The 21,338-nt window shown below is 35.0% G+C and overlaps 1 protein-coding gene across 1 annotated transcript in view; it reads left to right on the top strand.

Moving 5' to 3' along the window:
- Positions 1-14,222: 14,222 nt before the first annotated feature.
- The window catches only part of TNNI3K (TNNI3 interacting kinase), a 270,883-nt gene continuing 263,767 nt past the window's right edge, over positions 14,223-21,338 (top strand). The window contains exons 1-2 of the mRNA XM_058538296.1: positions 14,223-14,262; positions 14,857-14,965. Coding sequence (XP_058394279.1) covers positions 14,223-14,262; positions 14,857-14,965 — 149 coding nt within the window. The remainder of the gene's footprint in view (positions 14,263-14,856; positions 14,966-21,338) is intronic.

The raw sequence follows: 21,338 nt of genomic DNA on the forward strand, positions 1-21,338 counted from the left end.
CATCCATTTATGATAAAAACTCTGAATAAAATGGATATAGAAGGAAAGTACCTCAACATAATAAAGACCATATATGAGAAACCCACAGCTAATATCATCCTCAATGGTGAAAAACTGAAAGCTATCCCTCTAAGAACAGGAACCAGACAAGGATGCCCACTGTCACCACTCCTATTTAACATAGTACTGGAAGTCCTAGCCAGTGCAATCAGGCAAGAGAAAGAAATAAAAGGGATCCAAATTGGAAAGGAAGAAGTGAAACTGTCACTATTTGCAGATGACATGATTTTATATATAGAAAACCCTAAAGAATCCACCAGAAAACTTTTAGAAGTAATAAACGAATATGGTAAATCAACGTACAAAAATCAGTTGCATTTCTATACACTAACAATGAAGTAGCAGAAAGAGAAATTAAGAATACCATCCCATTTACAATTGCAACAAAAAGAATAAAATACCTAGGAATAAACTTAACCAAAGAGGTGAAAGAGCTGTACACGGAAAACTATAAAACATTGCTGAAAGAAATTGAAGAAGACACAAAGAAATGGAAAGATATTCCGTGCTCTTGGCTTGGAAGAATTAACATAGTTAAGATGTCCATGCTTCCTAAAGCCATCTATAGATTCAATGCAATCCCTATCAAAGTTTCAACAATAATTTTCACAGAAATAGAACAAAGAATCCTAAAATTTATTTGGAACAACAAAAGACCCCGAATAAGTAAAGGAATCCTGAGAAAAAAGAACAAAGCTGGAGGTATCACACTCCCTGATTTCAAAATATACTACAAAGCTATAGTAACCAAAACAGCATGGTACTGGCACAAAAACAGACACACAGATCAATGGAAGAGAATCAAAAGCCCGGAAATAAACCCACACATCTATGGACACCTAATCTTTGACAAAGGAGCCAAGAACATACAATGGAGAAAAGAAAGTCTCTTCAACAAATGGTGTGGGGAAAACTGGACAGCCACATGCAAAAAAATGAAAGTAGACACTTACCTTACACCATACACAAAAATTACCTCAAAATGGATTAAAGACTTGAATGTAAGACCTGAAACTATGAAACTTCTAGAAGAAAACATAAGCAGTACGCTCTTCGACATCGGTCTTAACAACATATTTTCAAGCACCATGTCTGACCGGGCAAGAGAAACAATAGAAAAAATAAACAAATGGGACTACATCTAACTAAAAAGCTTCTGCACAGCAAAGGAAACCACCAACAAAATGAAAAGACAACCTAACAATTGGGAGAAGATATTTGCAAACCATACATCTGATAAGGGCTTAATCTCCAAAATATACAAAGAACTGATGCATCTCAACAACAAAAAAACTAACAACCCAATTAAAAAATGGGCAAAAGACCTGAACAGACATTTCTCCAAAAAAGATATACAGATGGCCAACAGGCACATGAAAAGATGTTCAAAATCATTAACTATCAGGGAAATGCAAATCAAAACTACAATGAGATATCACCTCACGCCCATCAGAATGGCTATAATTAACAAGACAGGAAACAACATATGTTGGAGAGGATGTGGAGAAAAGGGAACTCTCATACACTGCTGGTGGGAGTGCAAACTGGTGCAGCCACTATGGAAAACAGTACGGAGATTCCTCAAGAAATCAAAGATAGAACTACCATATGATCCAGCTATTCCACTGTTGGGTATTTATCCAAAGAACTTGAAAACACCAATACAAAAAGATACATGCACCCCTGTGTTCATTGCAGCATTATTCACAGTAGCCAAGACTTGGAAGCAACCTAAGTGTCCATCAAGGGATGAATGGATAAAGAAGCTGTGGTATATATACACAATGGAATACTACTCAGCCATAAGAAACGATGAAATCCAGCCATTTGTGACAACATGGATGGACATTGAGGGTATTATGCAAAGTGAAATAAGTCAGAGGGAGAAGGTCAAATACCGTATGATTTCCTTCATTAAGTAGTAGATAACAACAACAATAAACAAACACATAGAGACAGAGATTGGATTGGTGGTTACCAGAGGGGAAGGGGGGAGGGAGGAGGGTGAAAGGGATAATTCGGTACATGTGTGTGGTGATGGGTTGTAATTAGTATTTTGGTGGTGAACATGATGTAGTCCATGCAGAAATAGAAGTACAATGATGTACACCTGAAATTTATACAATGTCATAAACCAATGTTACTGCAATAAACAAAAAATTTAAAAAAATAATAATAATAAAATAAAATAAAATGGCTCGTGTATGTTCTTTTATTATTTTTATTTTTTCACTTTTTTGTGATTATGATGTTTGGATTTTATTTAGCATTTAAAAATTAATCTTCTATTCTCATTTATATGAAGCATAAATTACAATTCTTTATTTTATTGACTTATTATTCAACATTTTCCCAGTGATGGTATATTTTTATTAGTAGGGGGCTTGATATATTAGTGGAGGGGATGGTACCAGTAGATGGTATATTTTTATAATGGATGTTATGGTAATGGAATGGAATGATCATGGAAATGCTAAATTTAGTAAGAGAAAAAAGAAAAAATGGGCATAAGGAAAACATCATGACCCTCATCCCTTTTAGTCCACGTTAAAGAAACCACATAATGAGGTAGACAACCCAGCGCCTAGCATGATGCCTGCTGTAGAGATGATAAACCACTTTAAATCTTTTACAGAGTAAGTCCGAGTATGCATAAGCAGACAAAATGTGTGTTCAGTGTATGTGCTTTGAAATAGGAAATGAGTCTACATAATTGTTTCAAAAATAAGGTTATCATTTAGAACAGATAAATAATATAGACTACTATTATGCCCTCTCTGATTTCAAATTACCAAATATATATTGAATGTTAATTATGTGTCAGGGATATTTCTCCTTGCTCTCAGGGTTCTCCAGTCTAGCTAATGATAAAACAAGGAGAAAAAGTAATAGTAATAACTTGTAGCTAGAGGGGCAATCAGCAAACTACAGCGTCATGGAGCAGTCAGCATAAGGGAGTAACAAAAGTACATGCTCAGGAAAGGCCTCTCCCAGGAAGTAACATTTATACTGAGACCTGAATGAAGAATAAGAATTGGCCTTTTTATGTTTCTTTCTTTGTTTTTGAAGGGGCTGGGAGGAGACAGTGTGAGCAGGGGAGTGTGTTTTGGCAGCGGGAGCGAACAGCATTTGTGAAAATCGGTAGGAGAGAGTGCCTGGTGCATAGGAGGGTCTAAAAGAAGCCCAGTCTGAAGTGTAGTGTGTGAAAGTAAGATTGGCTTGGGGAAATGTCTAAACTTTAGCTTGACTTACAATCTTTTATAAAAAATGTTCAGGTACCTTCTTAGAAATTAAAATGCCAACCAAAAATAAGATCCATAATCTCTTTCAGAGAAGAGAGGAAGTGGTGAGGTTGTGTGTGTGTAGAAGTGTGTGTTTGTGTGATGGGTAAGGGTAAGCATTCCAGTATTTGGCTACCAAATGACCAAGTTACTCTAGACTCTGATGAACAGTAAGGAATAGAGAAGCAAAAAACCCAGTGTCTCCCCCAGATCACTTTCTAGTAAAACACTGTAAATTAAGGGAAAGTGGTGATTGGTGTGATAACTTTGCTTAACCGTAAGTAGTACATATTGAACTGTGTTCAACTGAAGCAAGAGAGAACTGAAGAAGAGAAAGTTCACAAGCAAATTAACATTGCACAAATATGTCACAGAAGCTTATTTACTTTGAACCTGAAAAAAAAAGTTAGTTTGATTTCAAAACTTTAGTGTTTAATCCTATATTTTATATTCTCTTTAAACACATATTTCTGGGAAATGTTTTTGTTTAGACATGAATAGCTACCTTTTGTCTTTACAAGACTTTATCATCATCTGTGCTGAAATAAAAATTCAGTATGCAGGTGGCTTTTTTATTGATATAGAAATGACACCACATATGATATTATTATATCAATATGATTTAAAGAGTAAAAATGTGTTTATGTAGTTAGCTACACTGAATAAACCTTCTTCTTTCATGTTTCTTAGTAGGAAAATAACATCAGTAACAACCAAAATACTTACATAAAGGCATGTTTTATAGCCCATAATCAGACATTAGCTAAAGTAATGAAACAATATTCAAAGTTTTCCAGTGAATAAAAACAGAACATAGTTTTCTAGTTAAGCATAAATCTCAACATAGGGCAAAGTATAAAAATTGGACAACATTTAACTTGGTTCCTAGCTCCACCATTAACTCACTGTGATCTGCGTTAACCCAACAGTTAAGATATGTGTCCACCAAGGGCCACTGCTCATTGTGAGTCTGGAATGGTTTGATAAAACTTGCTATCTAGGAAGACTTTTGCAAATTGAAATAAAAAAAAAAAACCTTCTAAATGGATGAAAATGTGCTGCCCGTTCAATCATGATATCTAGAAAAATTTAATGGAATAATTAAAGGAGGATTTAGAGAATATGTACATTTACTCTCTTTAGCCAGGACAAATATATTTCCTAATCCATTTCTGCATTTCCAAGAAAAGTTTTCTTTCTTTGGTTTTTCTTTCTTTCATGATAATGAGGTAGGTATCCAGCATTGAACACTCCATCTCAAGTGTAATCTCAATAGACTTACAACAAGCAAAATTTTTATGATCCTCTTTGTAAAATGATGCCTCTGTTTAAACCACTCACTTTCCTCAGTGTGTTTCTTGCCAGAACGTACCATGAATTCATATATAATTTGCATATTCCTGTCACTGATAGAACACTGGTTTATGCTACTCCCCAGGTGCTTCTCTCCTCCGATAATTATGGTTTTCTTAGCTTTTTTAAGCTCTCTTGGTTTGACTTTTATTTTTCCTTTTGAAACTCTTACTAATCTTTCCTGTTCATATTTTCCACTATTGCTGCCACTGTATGTAATTTTTCTGTCATTTGGTATTTATGACTTTGCCTAACTTAATCTGATCAATTATTAGTCTCAAAAAAAATCCAAGATGAATTTTAAATTACTTTGATTCCATCAGTTTTGTTTAATTTGTTTTACTGTGTAGAGCAATAATAGGGATTTTAATGAATGCCATCTTAATAATTTCTCTGAATCCTCTGAGGCAATATAATGACTTAAATTGTGTCCAGACTCTCAATTTGTCATATGCTCAAGCTTAAATAGTTATTTCTGTTCCAAGATTTTAAAAACTCCACAAGTGGCAAGACCTATCTCAAGTCATGCTGTGTTCAAAAATCTTTCTGCAGCCAGCCCAGTGTAACCCTTTCCTCTTCTTAACTTATATACTATGTGTTTTTTGCACCTTCATTTGACACTTATCGAAAGCTACTTTGTAGAGTAAGTTATATTTTTGAATATAAAATTAGGTGGTAAATTCTTTACAGGCAGAGATCCTGCTGTATGCTTATTTTATGAATGAGCTGTGTCCAAATCACTTTTGGAGGGTTTTTGTTTGTTTGTTTTGTTTTAATTCAAGGGTCTAAACTCAGCAGATTCTGATTTAGTTGATCATGAATAGGGTTTGGTAATTGCAGTGTTTAAAGGCTCTCTGAAAGTCTGATTTGTAAATTATTTCTAGAGCATCAAATACCTTGTATAAATGACTAATGCTAATAACTCCAGGTAACACAAAAACCTGTTAAGATATAGGTAAATTTTTAAAGGAAGATGAGGAAAATAAAGAGATTAAAAATTGTTTGAATTATCCGTACATGGAATTTAAAAATGCTGTGTGTTTTGTCTGCAGAATTGGCAATGACTTCATCTGTATTCACCTTACCACTTTTCTAGACTTTAACAATATTTCCTTTATTGAAGAGATTGATTCTACTCAATTCAATTGGTTCAATCCAATTCAGTTTGGTTCAGTTTAGTCTAGTTCAATTGAATCCAAAAGTATTAAATTTATGTCTATATCAGGCACTGTGCTAGGCTGTTGGGAATGCAAAAATGAATAAGACATAATTCCTGCTTTTAAGGTGCTTCCAGCCTAACAGGAGAGACAAAGGCATTAATCATATCTTCTGTAATAAGTGCTTTAGTAGAAGTAGGTGTTGCATTCATACAGACTTCACTTAGAGTAGGACTTAAGAGTGTTATCAGTTTGTTTTATTTCTTGCTGCTCTTGAAATATATATATATCTCATAGATAGATATAGTGTATATATATGTATATAAGGTATGCACATGTATGTATATATAATGTGTACACATACACATATGTAATTATAGTACATACTTACCAAATATAAATATGTTTGCCATCAAAAAGGAACAGGTATAACAGACATGCTTAATAACATTAAAGGAAGCAGCCCTGATATATCATCTCAAGATGATTTTGTGGATTAGTACATGTCCAGACTCAATGGAAGAATTGAGAATTATAAAATAGTTCAAAGAGGAGAAGTGTGGTCTTTAGAGGATCCATAGATAACTATTGTGATTAGTTAGTAAGTTAAGTATTATGTAACTAAATAAGATGGATGCCTTTCAGCATCATGGGGAATGAAAGTTTCAGAAAGATGATGGTGGATTTAATTTGTTAAACCTCAACTGATAACACGCATTCATCTCTCATTCTGATGTACCTAAGGCCCTCACAAATTCCAAATGCTTTGTACTTTGTACTTTGTCCTTCACCACAGGCTCCATCATTTTCTCCCTGGCTGCATATCTGAAGTAGGGAAATATGGGGACAATTTTCAGTAACTATGTGTGTAATCAGATATATAGGCCTCAACTTGGGACACTCTGGGCAGCAGTTAGGAAATGGTATCACGTAGTAATCCAACTTAAACAATTAGACTCCAGACTTGAAATTTAAGTCCAGTATATTCTACCATGACTTAATAGATCTAAGCATCAGAGATGCCCCAGTTATAAGCGTCTTTGCATCATTTGCTTTATATCTCAGGGGGTGGTGATCTTAAATGGTAAGGTAAGTTTTTCAGACTGAGCTAAATCTACTAATTCACATCTTTATTTCCCCATTAGTATAAAGCTCAAGCGACCACAATATGGATTCAAGAGACAAAGCAGATTACTAGATACAATGAGAACAGCAAGAAGAAGGTGGTCTAAATAGTTTATGGAGTTGTAAAGACTCCTCAGAGGTGCTGACACCTAAATTGCGTCCTGAAGTAGGAATATGACTTTTCGTGGGAGATATGGGCAAGAATAGTAGAGGCTCTCTCTCTCCATATTACCAGACTGGGAAAGTACAATACACTACACACTTAATTCAAATGCAGTGGTAACTTCTGAAAATGGCTTTACATGAAAACAAATCATCTTGAAATTCACAACAATTACAGTCTACTCTTGATAATCCATATTAAAGAAGGGGAGTTAAACTGTAAAGGAAACATATGTAACTTGTTCACAAATTCTGGTTGAAAACATAAATTTTTTATATACACTTAGATTATTAAACTTGAATACTGAGTGGGAACGGTATGTTATTTGGATGCCAATAAAATAAGATATAAATCTATTAGAACATATGTTGACTATATAAAATTGGAGGCACTTAACTTGGGTTTATTATAAAAAGTCTGCCTGGCATTAAGGATACGCTCAGACGTTACTTACTATATCAAGTTCTCTAATAATTGGCTTCAGAGGCAGGATTTCCTGCAACAAGAAATCAGAAAGCTGTGTGGCCCCACAAACTGTGACTTTCTGTTGATTCACCCAACCAAATGTAGTGATGGAGTCCAGTATTAATTAATGGAGCTGTGGGCAAAAGTTGACTTTTTTGTACCCCCAACAACTTTACACTAATTTAACCATAACACTCCTTTTAATCTATATTCAGGACATTCAAGATTATCTGTATATGAAATTTCAGCTGTGAAGGGAGCCAGGCTAGTTCCACAACTATTGTATAAAATGGATAGAAAATGTTAAACAATCGAGTCAATGTCAGTTCTGATTGGTGGAGTGCTGAGCTGCACAATGAACAAAAGGGAGATCATGAACCTTTGAGTACATGCCAAAGGCTGATGCCATTTCTGACACTGACATAAGATGGCAGGAGGGGGGCATAAAAGTGTATAGTATGATAACCATTGTCACCATTCTTCTACTAAGATATAGGAGAAGATGTAACAAAAATAATGATAACTGTGCTTGGACAGATTCCTTACTGAGATTGCTTCTGCTTGGAGGGACTAAACAAAGAACTGGTCATATGGAATCACTTAGCAGGCTCTCTAACAACCACATGTTATATAGATCCACTTTTTGAACCTTTAAGGAATTTTTCCTACCTACATCAAATTAGTTTTCTTTTTACTTTGATGAAAGCCACAAGTGGATAATTGACAAGTGAAAAGAAATTAACTCAGTGTAAGTAGAACTATTTTTGTTTCTTTCCTCCACCTTTTGTTTGTTTGTTTTTTCAAGGACAAACTTCAAGCATGGAAATGTTATTTTCCCAAAGACAATACTTAGTTATTAGTTTAACTAAAATTATAACACAATGTTCTTTCCTTACCAGCCAGCTGAATCTTAGGGGAGGGGAAAAATGATGAAGGAGAAATGGAAGTGACCTGAGTCATAAACTTTAGATTATTCTGATGGTTTTAATGCCTCAAAGAAATTTTTTCTGATTGGAATGTAGGCTTTATTAGATTCACCTTCTCATTACCATCATGTATTTCTCTGTTGTAGGACAAATGCTTTATCGCAATTGCATCTGTGTTTGTCTATCCCTGGTTCCCATGAGCTTTTTGGAGTGCGTGGTACAGTCCATGCTTATTGAATGAATAGATGACTCAATCAACCAATGAAGAGCTGAACTGACAGTTGAGAGTCTTATCAATTTGGAAAAGAAAGCTTTAGCCAATGACATAGATATGACTCGTCACTGTTTAATTTAGATTCTTTAATAAAACTTTATGTTCACCAGCAACAAAGGAAGTCACAGGAAAGATTAAGATCTTTGCATTTGCAGTTGTAGTATACTGGAAACAAAAGTAGCAATATTGGTTTGTTTCTTTTTTATTTCTATAATATAGTCTCACAGAGATACTGAGAACACCTTTTTAAATTACTGTGATATTAATTTTTTTCACATTTACTTTCATTATTATATATTCTCAAGTCCCATTCATTTTTGAGGATTAATCTGAATATTATCTCAACAATGTTCAGATTCATAATGATGGGTTTATATTTCCATCCAACATACTATAAGTTTAGATATTCTAGTGTAAAATACAGGAAACGTTTAATAAATAAGAATATTACAAATTATGCTTGTTTAAAAAGAAATTAATCAAAGAAATTTTTTAATTGAATAATTGTAGACGTCTTAGACAATGCTAAATTTTTCTTTTAGATAACTTTGTTTCAATATAAATAATTTAATGTTTATTAGAAAGAGAAAATCTAAATATATACCAATCAGTAATTCTTATTTAAAGCAATGATTCTCTTAATTGCTTGTCAACCACATGCAATACATCAAAAATATAAACTTCCTTAAAGCTTAGGAACATATTAATAAGAGCTTATATACAATGAAAGAATGATCTGGGTTGTGATATGAATTGTTTGTGCATCAGTTTGATTTCATGGGATATGTGTTCTTTATAATTTCTTTATTGGAATCCTAAAGGTAGAAAAGTGTCAAGGTGAATTTTTGTATTTTTCATCTTGAAAGCATCCTTTTAAATATTTATAAAATGATGAGCATAAAATATAAATAGCAGATGCACAAGTGTAGATTGAGATAAATAAATCATAAAAACTCAAAATAAAGGAATTCAGAAAGAATGTAAATAGCCTTATTGAAGGAGTATTAGAACATATCTATGTATGTGCTAAAGCAGTCTGATAAATCAGTTGAAAAGATGGAGGTGTTAACATTAGATTTAGGCAATTCAATAGAACACAAAGATTGGTCAAAAAGGAATATTTGAAGACATAAAGTATTTACTAAATCTACCCTGATATTTTGAATGAAAAAAAATACTTATTATTAGTTATGTATTCCTCAGAGAAGTTTTTTCCTTATAAGTTATAAATATTTCTTGGAAAGCTCAAATGGTCTTATTAAGGAATTACCATTTTTTGGTCTTATTTATTTATTGTTTTATATTTTTTCCTTAATTTTTACAAGTTAATTGACTCTTTCATTAAAACAGTTCTAGATTTACAGAAAAATTGAGGAGAAAGTACAGAGGGGTCCCATATACTCCTTCCGCCCCTCCCCGCCCTCTGCCACTTTAATGTTAGTAATAGGAAAAACAAGTTTCCACTACTACTAGCATCTTAAATTGGTCTGGTATATTTGTTACCATTGATGAACCAATATTCATATAGTATTGTTAACTGAAGTCCATAGTTTACATCAGTGTTTTACAGTTCTATGGGTTTTTCCAAATGCATAATGTCATGTATCCACCATTACAGTATTATACAGAAAAGTTTCACTACCCTAAAAATATCCTGTGCTCCACCTATTCATCCCTCCCCCTCTTCCCACTCCCCCTGGCAATCACTGATCTTTTACTGTCCCTATAGTTTTGCCTTTTCCAAAATGTCATGTATTGGAATCATAGTATGTAGCCTTATCTGACTGTCTTCTTTCACTTGGTGATATTCATTTAAGGTTCTTCCATGACTTTTCTTGTATTGGTAGCTCATGTAATTTATTGCTGGATGAATTTCCATTGTATGGCTGCACATACAATTTGTTTGTTTATCCATTCACCTATGAAAAGGCATCTTGGATGCTTTCATTTTTGTGATTCATTTTTACAATATGAGCCTATACATGCACAGCCAAGTCATCTCCTGCTCCAGTGCTTACCACAGGAAAGAACTCTTTGAGAATCTGAAACAATCTTCTTTTTCTCTTTCCTCCAGTTATCTTCTTCTCTTTTCTCTTATGTGGAATTCAGTCTCAAAAACCTTCAGGTAAGTAGTCATCTCACTTTAAGCAACCTTGGAAAAGTGCTCCTTGAGGTATGTGCCTCAAGTAGTATCTACATTAGAATCACTAGGGTGTGCCTGTTAAAATTCAGATTCCTGGGCCCTACTCCTGATCTACTGAATCAGAATTTCTAGGGATGGAGCCCTGGTTTCTACATTTTTATAAAGCTCCACAGGTGGCATCTAGTCTCACTAAAGTTTGAGAAGGTGACCACATGTGTATTTAGGTTTGGTTTTTGATAACATATGAGATAACATTCTTTCTGGTCTTCTGGAAGTCTCAGAACTGAAAAGAGTAGGGTTCAATCTAGAGCATGTGGCCAACTCAAGGTGGAAAGAGGTAATTTTTACAGAAATGTAGTGAGTAGTGGGGAAAATATTTCCTGCTTCCATGTGGATTCCTCCAGCATTCTTTAGGAAAGAAAAGCAGGAGTGTTATCTTGGATCGTTTCCTAATTCCAGCCTTGTCTTCACCTCCCTGAAGGCACTCAAGAGGATTACTCCACCCATGACCTAGAGTCACATTCATAAAAGAGGCTTGTAGATATTGTTCCTTTGGAAATACGAAATTGTTATAGTTCAATAACATTTAATATTTTAGGTATTGAGACTATCATTTCCTGCATTTTTATGCTGCTATCCTCCCTTTTTTTTTTGAGCAAAATTTATTGCTTCAGAGTGTAGAAAAATTCAATTGAGTTGCTGATCGGATTTTCAAACTTATGGCAGAAATTGTAGCTTTGAAAGCCAAAGCTCATATTTGTGAAAGCCACCCTTTTTGAGAGAATAAAACAATTTTTGAAAATCAAAAGGAAAAATCTCAAAAATCAGTGTATCAAATTTATGTCTCAAATGGGAAATTGGAAAGACAATGCAAGATGATATAAAAACTAGCTTTTCCTTCACTGGTAGAAGAAATACACACACACACACACACACACACACACACACACACATGCCCTCACTGGTCTAATGTTTGAGATAGTGGAGAGAGAAATAAGAAAGAAGATCAGGAAAAATAGATTTAGATGTCCTCAAGAGGGCCTACAGCCCTACCTCCCATCCCTGTCCCTCTGGATTCAAGGTATGGAAACCCTGGATTATTTTAGGTAAATCTGAGAGAAGGAGGAGCTTGTACATCACTTCCCAAAGTGTATCCCTGGGAGATTGCAAGCCTCTTAAAGAAGACTATCCAGTATGGTCTTCGGAACTGTACTAAATGCTTGGTCTTCAATGCCAAGCTCTGAGGAAGTCAGGTGCCTACTTGAGGGCAGCGTGTCTAAGGAAATCAAAGACTTTCCAACCTGGGGGGATAGGGGTCACACAAGTGCCGAGAGAAAGCTGGTGCAGCTGAACATGTATGGCCTTCAAAAGGGAAAATGCAGAATGCATGGGCCAAGTAATCAGAGGCCCCCACAGTATAGCAAACATCAACAGACATGGTGGCATATACTGATGAAGAGAGATAAGGAGAGTTACAACCAGGGGAGGACATAGATGTTATGAGATCAAATACCTACTTCTCCAACTATATCTGATCAGTATGGAGCCTTCCCTCTGGAACTTAGATTACCTTTGCTGAGAAAAAGGTGTGGAGAATTCTAAATTTGTCTAAGCACTTGCTTCAAAAAGAAACAGTTTGAAAAGTCAACTATAATAAATATGAAATTCATACCTGTTACGTTAAAACTATAGCCTCTGGAGGGGAGTTTCAAGATTGAAATTTATATCTTCTAGGTGTAGTTACATTATCCAAAAGAAATATATAGTTAAAATCAGATAGCTTTTCGGCCGGCCCTGTGGCTTAGCGGTTAAGTGCGTGCGCTCCGCTGCTGGCGGCCCGGGTTCGGATCCCGGGCGCCCACCGGTGCACCGTTTGTCCCACCATGCTGAGGCCGTGTCCCACATACAGCAACTAGAAGGATGTGCAGCTATGACATACAACTATCTAGTGGGGCTTTGGGGGAAAAAAAATAGAAAAATAAAAAATTAAAAAAAAAATCAGCTTTTCTTTCTGGATTTTCCATTTATTCTACATCATACCCTGAATTCATTTATATCGATAGAAATATGCATATACTAAGAGAAATGCCTCCATGAAGTAAATGAAAGATGGAAGAAAGAGGAATTATGGAGGACGTATCAATAATAATATCTAGCTTTAGAATTATCTAGCCTGGAATTGACTTCAGACTCCTCCAGCTACTAATGAATCTGGATTTTCTCATCCATATTATGGGATTATTATATACCTTGCAGGACTGCATGAGGTAGAAATGACAAAATGTACATAAAGCACTTAAACTAGTGTCTGTCACACAGAAAGCACTCAATCTTATTATTTGTAATCTTATTGTTCTTGTCATTGTTACTTTATGAATTGCTGTCTGTAGAACTGTCTTAGATTCGTATATATGATTCTTACAGTCAACATAATCAAGTAGTATAAATTAATCATGGTCTATGTTAAGAATTTCTTCTTACAAATTTAATTTTTAGCTCTGATACAGGCAAAACTCACATTCATTTCTATTAGTAGTATGCCATAGGATGTGGGTTTCCATTATTTATAGAGAGAGATAAATTCCATCACTAGTCACTCTTTTCCAACTGCCATTACTTTGGCTCAGGAGAAAATGATCCTGAAAGAAGATCTAGGTAGTTTTAACAGCTCTTTGTGAAGCACAGATGTTACTGAACCACTTTCTAGATTTACCTATTAAGGAAGTGGCCCTGGGGCTGGCCTGGTGGTGCAAGCGGTTAAGTGTGCACACGCTCTGCTTTGGGGGCCCGAGGTCGGCAGGTTCGGATCCCGGGCATGCACCGATGCACCACTTGTCACACCATGCTGTGGCGGTGTCCCATATAAAGATGGGCACAGGTGTTAGCTCAGGGCCAATCTTCCTCTGCAAAAAAGAGGAGGATCAGCATCCGATGTTAGCTCAGGGCTGATCTCCCTCACACAAAAGAAAGAAATGACCCCTGAAGGTATGTATGGGTATATAATCAATTGATGGAGGCAAATAATCCTATTGAAACATTTACTATTTATTCTCGATACAACTCTTTTAAACAGACTGATTAGTTCCCTTTATGATTTCACCCTTGAAAGCACAAACTATTTTGTCCTTTGTCATTGTTGCATGACATTCCATTTGGCAGTCGGCTTATTTTTAGCCAGACTATCAATGTATTTTTCAACTGGACTGTCACTGCACTTGAACTTGGAATCTTGTAACTGAGGAACGGCACTGGGGAAAAGAAGAAACTTCTAACAAATGGGAAATTATAAATCTAGACCAACCCAAACTTGCACTGGTAATTATTCTTATATCTTTATATATAACATGGTTTAATAGTAGTTATAGATAATTAACATTTCATTGGAATATCTGTTAATTTTTACACAGAGGATAACATATTCTACAAAACTAAGGAGAAGATTATTTGAACTCAAATTATTTTTCTTTGAAAGATCTTTAGAGAAAACAGAAAATTTCTTACAAAAGTATATTAGTTTCTGTAATGTTATGGAAAAGATTTTGGCATGCTGCTGAATATAGGAATTTTAGAATTATATCTTAAATATCTAGTATTTAAAACCCCAAAACTCTTGTCTAGAAACTAGAGATTGCTATAATTAAAATGCAATAAAATCAAATGAAATAAGTCAAATATATTCTTCTATGTAAATATATTATCCAATATCAAATGGGTTCTTTATTACTACAATTCAATATGATTGCATTTTAAATATAAACATCTGCATTTTAAACTCACAATCAGTAACTTAAATTATGTATTGTAGAATTCAAAATAAAAACTAGAGTTTTAATTACTTGTATGTTATGATCTTTGTCTACTTTTGCAAAGCTCAGCTATGAATCAATCCCATTTGTTTTTCTTTACTAGATGAATGGAAGAAGAAAGTCAGTGAATCTTATGTTATTATAATAGAAAGATTAGAAGATGACCTGCAGATCAAAGAAAAAGAACTTACAGAACTAAGGAATATATTTGGGTAAAGTTGTCAGAGTTATTATTTCTTTGTATAAGTGACTTTATTATTTATCTTGTTTTTAGATCTATCTATATTTAAAAACACAACCCATATAATCTCAGATGTAACCGGTTATGTTCTAAGCCTTAGAATGTAAGATTATCCCTTCTTGACCATTCCTGTAGCTCCTGAAAGGCAAATATCTCATCTTTATAAAATATGACTTGCATGCTTCCATCGCTAAAGTTTAAAATGAGAGGAACCTTAGGGCTAGCCTTTGAATAGAAGCTGTTGCTGATCTGAATAATGTTCTCTGGAGTTAGATCATTCTTGTAAACCATGCCAGCAACAAACAGCAAGACTTCTCCTCCCAAATGGTGGTGGAACATTGGCCACATTGTTCTCTTTGGACTACTAGGGTAAGTCCAATTTGAACAAACCCTCTGATCTCTTGACATTGAAAGGTTGTCGCTTAATGGAACTGAGTATCATTCTGCCCCTGAACAATCATATAACAAGGTGTAATATTGGCTTCAGGCTTTCAGTGGGTTTTGTTCCATGATAACAAGAGAAAAATAATCTGGTGCACTGTCACAACCTTGGAGGACACAAAATGTTCAGAAAAGAGGGGCAGGACCCTTATATACAAAAGCAACCTTGAAGAGAAATTGAATCTGGCGTTGAGAAACTAGATGCATTTTGGAGGGTCAGTTTAAGTTAGCTACCTGACTGAGGAAAATTTCCATGTCGGTCCATTAGCCATGTTCTCTTACCGCTGTGTTACTCATGTAATGCACTCATAACAAAAGATTTCCTCTATTTCACTTGAAAACATGTAAAGCAATGACCAAATAACACTGTATTTTTCAAAAGAAATTTCAAATATAGTAAACATACAAAGCTTGCATAACTGGCAACTAAAATTTTCCATGTACAATATAGTTTACACGAAATTTATTAGTGGGTTGATGAGATCTTCACAAGTGCTCAATTTATGATTTGGGAAGTAGTTGATTCTCTGTGTTATTTGGCCCAAAATGATTAACTCAGCATTGACACTCATGATGAGTTACCCTGAGCTGGCTTTTACAAATGGTACCACATGCTCAGTTATGAGAAAACATTTGAAATGCCTGTAGAGATGTGACTGGCACTTTGGTATGATAGATTTATACATACGTGTTTATTTTGTTCAAGAAGAGAGATGAATGTAGAACTTAATCCTAAGCCCTCTAGCTCTTATTGATTCAGATAAATATGCTGAATTAAATGTGATTAAATTGAAGAGATTTTCCTCAACTTTATAAAATGAAACCTCATTTATTATTTTTTTTTTAATTTAAGAAGTATTGGGCAAATATGTCAAGACTAATTTAAACAAACAAAACATATCCTTTAAAGGATTAAGCTTAACAATAGGCATGAGATGTAAGTTTATTCTTATTCCACAGCAACAACCAGCAGCTGTTTCTACAGCTCCTTCTATAGCTGACTGTTCCTACATTTCCACTATATGTAATAAATGTGACCTCTTTGCTGATTAGTAATGGGTGAGAGGCAAGAATCAGTGTCAGGGAGAGTATAGTTCAGAGTTGATGTGCCAGCTCTACTCTAGGTGTTATTCCAGACACATCAAACACAAGACATTATTTAATCCTCACCATGATCCTGTGTAGTAGATAATATTAATTCTGGTGGATAATAAACTAAGGACTAGAGACATTGTATTTTGTCAAGATCGTATGGTCAGCAAGTGCTGGAACTGTGATTTGTAGCAAGGTCTGCCTGACTCCATAGGGAGAGCTTTCCTACTACACCCTGCTTCTTGCTCCAGGAGTTCACACTCTGGTGGAGGGAAATATATATATAAATAAGTCTCAGAAGACAGTCCATGACAAGTGCTAAGTGGAAGGAAAAATAAGATGGTTTTCAAACACAAAAAAGGATTTGGAGTCTTGATTTATTCATCGATTTTGAAAAGCATTGCAGATAAAAGGCATGATGCAGTGGAGATATATAGGCAAGAGTGGATGAATACCAAGGAAAGTCCAGGGGAGGCAAGAAAAACTAATGTCTTGACCATTTCATCAAACTTGAGTAAGAAAGCTATGCCAATCAGTGTAAGGGTTTTGTAGTCACACAAGCAGATTTAAATCCAGTTCCTTCTGTTTACAAACTGTGTGTCCTTGGATATATTACTTAATCTTCTCGAACCTCATTTGCATCTGTAACATGAGGTTAATAATAGGATATTTGCAAAATGATGTCCATTAAATGCTGAGTACAGGGCGTAACACACAGGCATAGAATAATGGAAGGTTTCTATTATCATGATTGATTGGATAAATAAGAACAATTTGAAAAACTACAGATTTTATTATTAAGTGGGAGTAACAAATAGTTTATTAAAAGTTAGGAAATGAGAAATTTAGGATAAAATGTTTTTATGTTAAGAGGATATTTTCAAAAGTAAAAATATAAAATGTTACAACAATTAAAGACAGTGCCAAAACCTGAAATATAACTTTTAAAGATTGTGATCAAGAGGAATTTGAAGAATTTTCAGACTCGAGTATTAGAGGGCTCATCAAAATGGATGTCAACTTCCCTAAGAATAACAGTAGGGCATTTTGTGGAGAGGAAGATGGGTAGCCTGGTGCTGAAGCCATTAAGGAGGCTACGGAGATATCCCATTAGCCAGAAGTGGTAACAAGGAAGCCAAGGTTAGGATTACCCACAGCCTAGAATTATATTTCTCCAAGGGCTAAAGACTCCTACGGTAGAGTAGCTGGCAGTGCTGGCTAAAATTTTAGATTCCGTGATTCTACCCCATATCAAATGAATCAGAATCTCTGAGGATGACTTCCAGAAACCTGATTTTTTAACAACCTCCCTAGGTAATACTTTTGCATTCTGAAAATGATACTTCTGCTACACTTTGAAAACTATGCTTCTAGAAAGATATCCAAGTTGCACTGAGAACTCTGCCTGAGGTGATATCAGTGAAGGAATGAGGAACATGAGAACAGAAAGCAGGCAACTGGTATGATCTATAGAGAGTCAAGGGAGCAAGCAAACAAACAAATACAGAGCTCTCTGCTTTGTCTGAGTCCATCAAGGCAGATAGCATCATTGGGAAAGTCAATTGTGCCTAGGGCAAAGTTCTGAGGATTTTCTTTTCTCTAGAATAAAATGATGGATGACAAGGAAAGAAAAGAATGGAGTGCTACGAATATAAATTGTCTTACTCATTGGCACTCACACCAAAATTTTAAGGGTGGTTGGGAAGATTAAACATAATATTGTATGAGACACATTTAATTGAGTATCTAGGACATTTTAGATGTTAAATAGATGTTAGAAACTTTTCCTTTCTCATCTTTATTCATGCCTTATATAATATAAGGAGTTCTTCTGTGATGAACAACTGTATTATGCTGCCTGACATCAAGCTGTCTTTAAACATGTAGATAGCGGGAAAACTGTATAAGATGCCCGAAAAGAAGCATTTAACACTAGAGTCACAGGTGGATGATCACTGATGTAAATAGAGGTTTGTTTGGGGGACTTTTGGAGTTTTTTTGTTGTTTTCATTTGCTGACAAGTTTCTTTATGGCATTCATGGTAGATACTAAAGCCATTCATTAAAAGAGATTTTCCACACCATAATGCACCAAGGCTTCCATCAGCTCAAATACACAATCTCCTGGTATAGCTTTCACCCAACTATAGTACAGAGCAATATAGTACTGAACTTAAAAAAGACCTAACCCATTATCTTGCTTATGCCAATTCAAAGCAGCTTTGGAATGAGAGCTCGATATGGGAAAGAAGGGAATGGAATGGAATGTTCCTTCATCTTCCACAATCAAGTTCCACTCACTCATAAGTTTGGAGACAAGAAGAGAAGGGAGAAGAAGAAAAGACAGAGGTGGTACACTGGCGTACCATTGTCTGATTATTTCCGCCTCTGTGCTGTCTCTGATCTTTATGTTTATCCATATAATAGCACTTACTACATGGTGTTGTCTATTTACAGATCTGTCTAACCACTAGTATATGTGTTCACTTAAGGCAGCCTTTTTGTCTTATTTGCCTTTATTTATGTTTGTATTTATTTGTAATACCTATTTGTATAGCACTTAAAAGAAAAACAAACTAACAACTTAATGCCTACCACATGCCAGCTTGCTACTAGGTATTTTAATCTGTGTCAGCTCAGATAATCCTAAATGTATACATGCAAAGTGCTTTAGCACAGTGACCGACACATGGTAAACCCTCAGAAACGTTAGCTGAAAATTAATCATTGGTTATGCTAACAATCCTCTGAGGTAGGTAATGCAATTGCCATTTTATACCTGAAGAAAATGAGGTTAATCAAATTAAACTGTCTTGAACTAGGTTACACAACTTGTATGGTTGTGCTGTGATTGCACCCAAGTGTATTTAATTTCAAAATCTATGATCTTTGTGATCTTGGTTCTCAACCTGGGCAGAGGAAAGAGGTACAGATCAGAATTATCCCTGAAAAATTTTCATTTTCCCCATGCCTCTCCACAATTTTGCTATATCGGTTGTATTAAAACTACCTCTAGGTATGGGAGTGGAAGCGTATATTTTATGCCCCTACTCCCACCTCCGGTGATACATGATCTTTGAAAAACAGTTACCTTATGGCTCTCCACATGCAACTTTTAAAAGCCTCGAATTAAATTATTTCGTTTCAATATGTTTTGGAATCATTAGAAATTTTAGAACTATGTTTTGCTAATTTCATTGTCAAGGTTACTTTTTATCTGCTTAATTTTTAATATGAAATTTGAACCTCTGTGAGGAGATTCCAGAGAAGTTATAATTTTCCAATGTCATGGCTTTTCAACATAATCAAAAGAATCCTATTGTTTCTCATTTTTAATCTGTTTTGACATTGAGTAGATATGCCTTGGTCAATATTACATAACACTTCACTTTGAAATTGATTAGGTTTAATAAACGAACAAAAATAAGTCTAAAGAATGCTCTTTTCCATGGGAAAGCAGTTGCAATATTTAGAGGAAATGAAAAAAAAAAAAAAAAGAAAGAAAAGGGAAAAAAAATGAAGGAGGTTTTCTGAGATGTACCTTCCTATTATTTTCTCCCTGAAAAGTTCCTCTGGGCCCAGCTACAGTCCACCACACTTACCCTCCAAATGAAACATCTTCCCCAAATCTACTTTTTCAGAACAATGAATTATGAAATTTAACTATTGAAAATGAACAGCTCCAGAAGCATTGGAGGCTGACCTTATCAAAGAAGAGTGAAATTCTCTATCAAGGTGCTAAGTAGAGTATGGAGGTGGGGTGGGGGGAGGTCTGTTATAAAATTAAAATAGAATGAAAGTATTATTTGGCATGTTTGGCTAGTGCATTGTGCTAATTAGCAACAAAACAAAAAACGAATGGCAACAACAGCAAAAAGACATCAAACCAAAAAGCAGAGAATTACGTTGCCCCAAGGCTGTCTCCCACTCTACTTCTTTTCTTGCTCTTCTAGGTAAAACTACTTAGGAGTAATAATTTTACATGAATATCTTGTAAAAACCTTATGAAGCAGCTTAATCTCAATCTCTTTCTCTCTGTCCGTCTGTCTCAGTCTCTCTCTCCCACTGTAGCTTGCTACCTCACTCGCTCTCACTGTCTCCCCCCTTTTAGCCTCCCTCTCTTCTTCCCTCCCATCTCATACTGCCTGCATCTTCCCTTTTTCCTTCTCTATCCCCCTTCTCAAATGCAAAGCAAAACAATAAAAAAAATGAAAATAATCAATATTGATGCTTTAGTAAAAATTATTTTAGCAGCTAATATTTACAAAGTCTTATAAAGTCTAACCCATTTAAACCTCACAATAACCCTATGAGATTAGAATTATTATTGTCTCAATTTTATCATCCTTAGTTATTCTTGCTCTATCTGCCACCATATCTCAATAATTGTTTACTGTATGAATGAATGAATATACTTCATATGGTTAGGTTGCAGATTTGATCTGGGAGATATTAGACAAATACATCTGGATATTGCTTGGGGATATATCTTGGGAACAATCTTATTGATGATTTTTGTGTTTCTGGTGTTTGGAGGGAAAATCAGCAGAAGCCACAAAGAACTACACAAGAAGTTACAACCAGCCATTTGAAACCTAAATTATCAATTTGGGAAACTAGATGATCCATAACAAATCCTTACCTCTTTCTACCTTCTTGGCCTTTCCATACATTTCAGCCAATGAATTATTTAAAAAAATATATATCTACCTATCTGAATATTTTGGACAGTAGTGTGTTATTTTTTGTGAACTGTTCAAATGTTACATTGTAATAAGTTTCCACTGTAGTCATGTCAGATATCTTCTTGAA

Source organism: Diceros bicornis, chromosome 4, assembly GCF_020826845.1.
Source record: "Diceros bicornis minor isolate mBicDic1 chromosome 4, mDicBic1.mat.cur, whole genome shotgun sequence".
Lineage (NCBI taxonomy): Eukaryota > Metazoa > Chordata > Mammalia > Perissodactyla > Rhinocerotidae > Diceros > Diceros bicornis.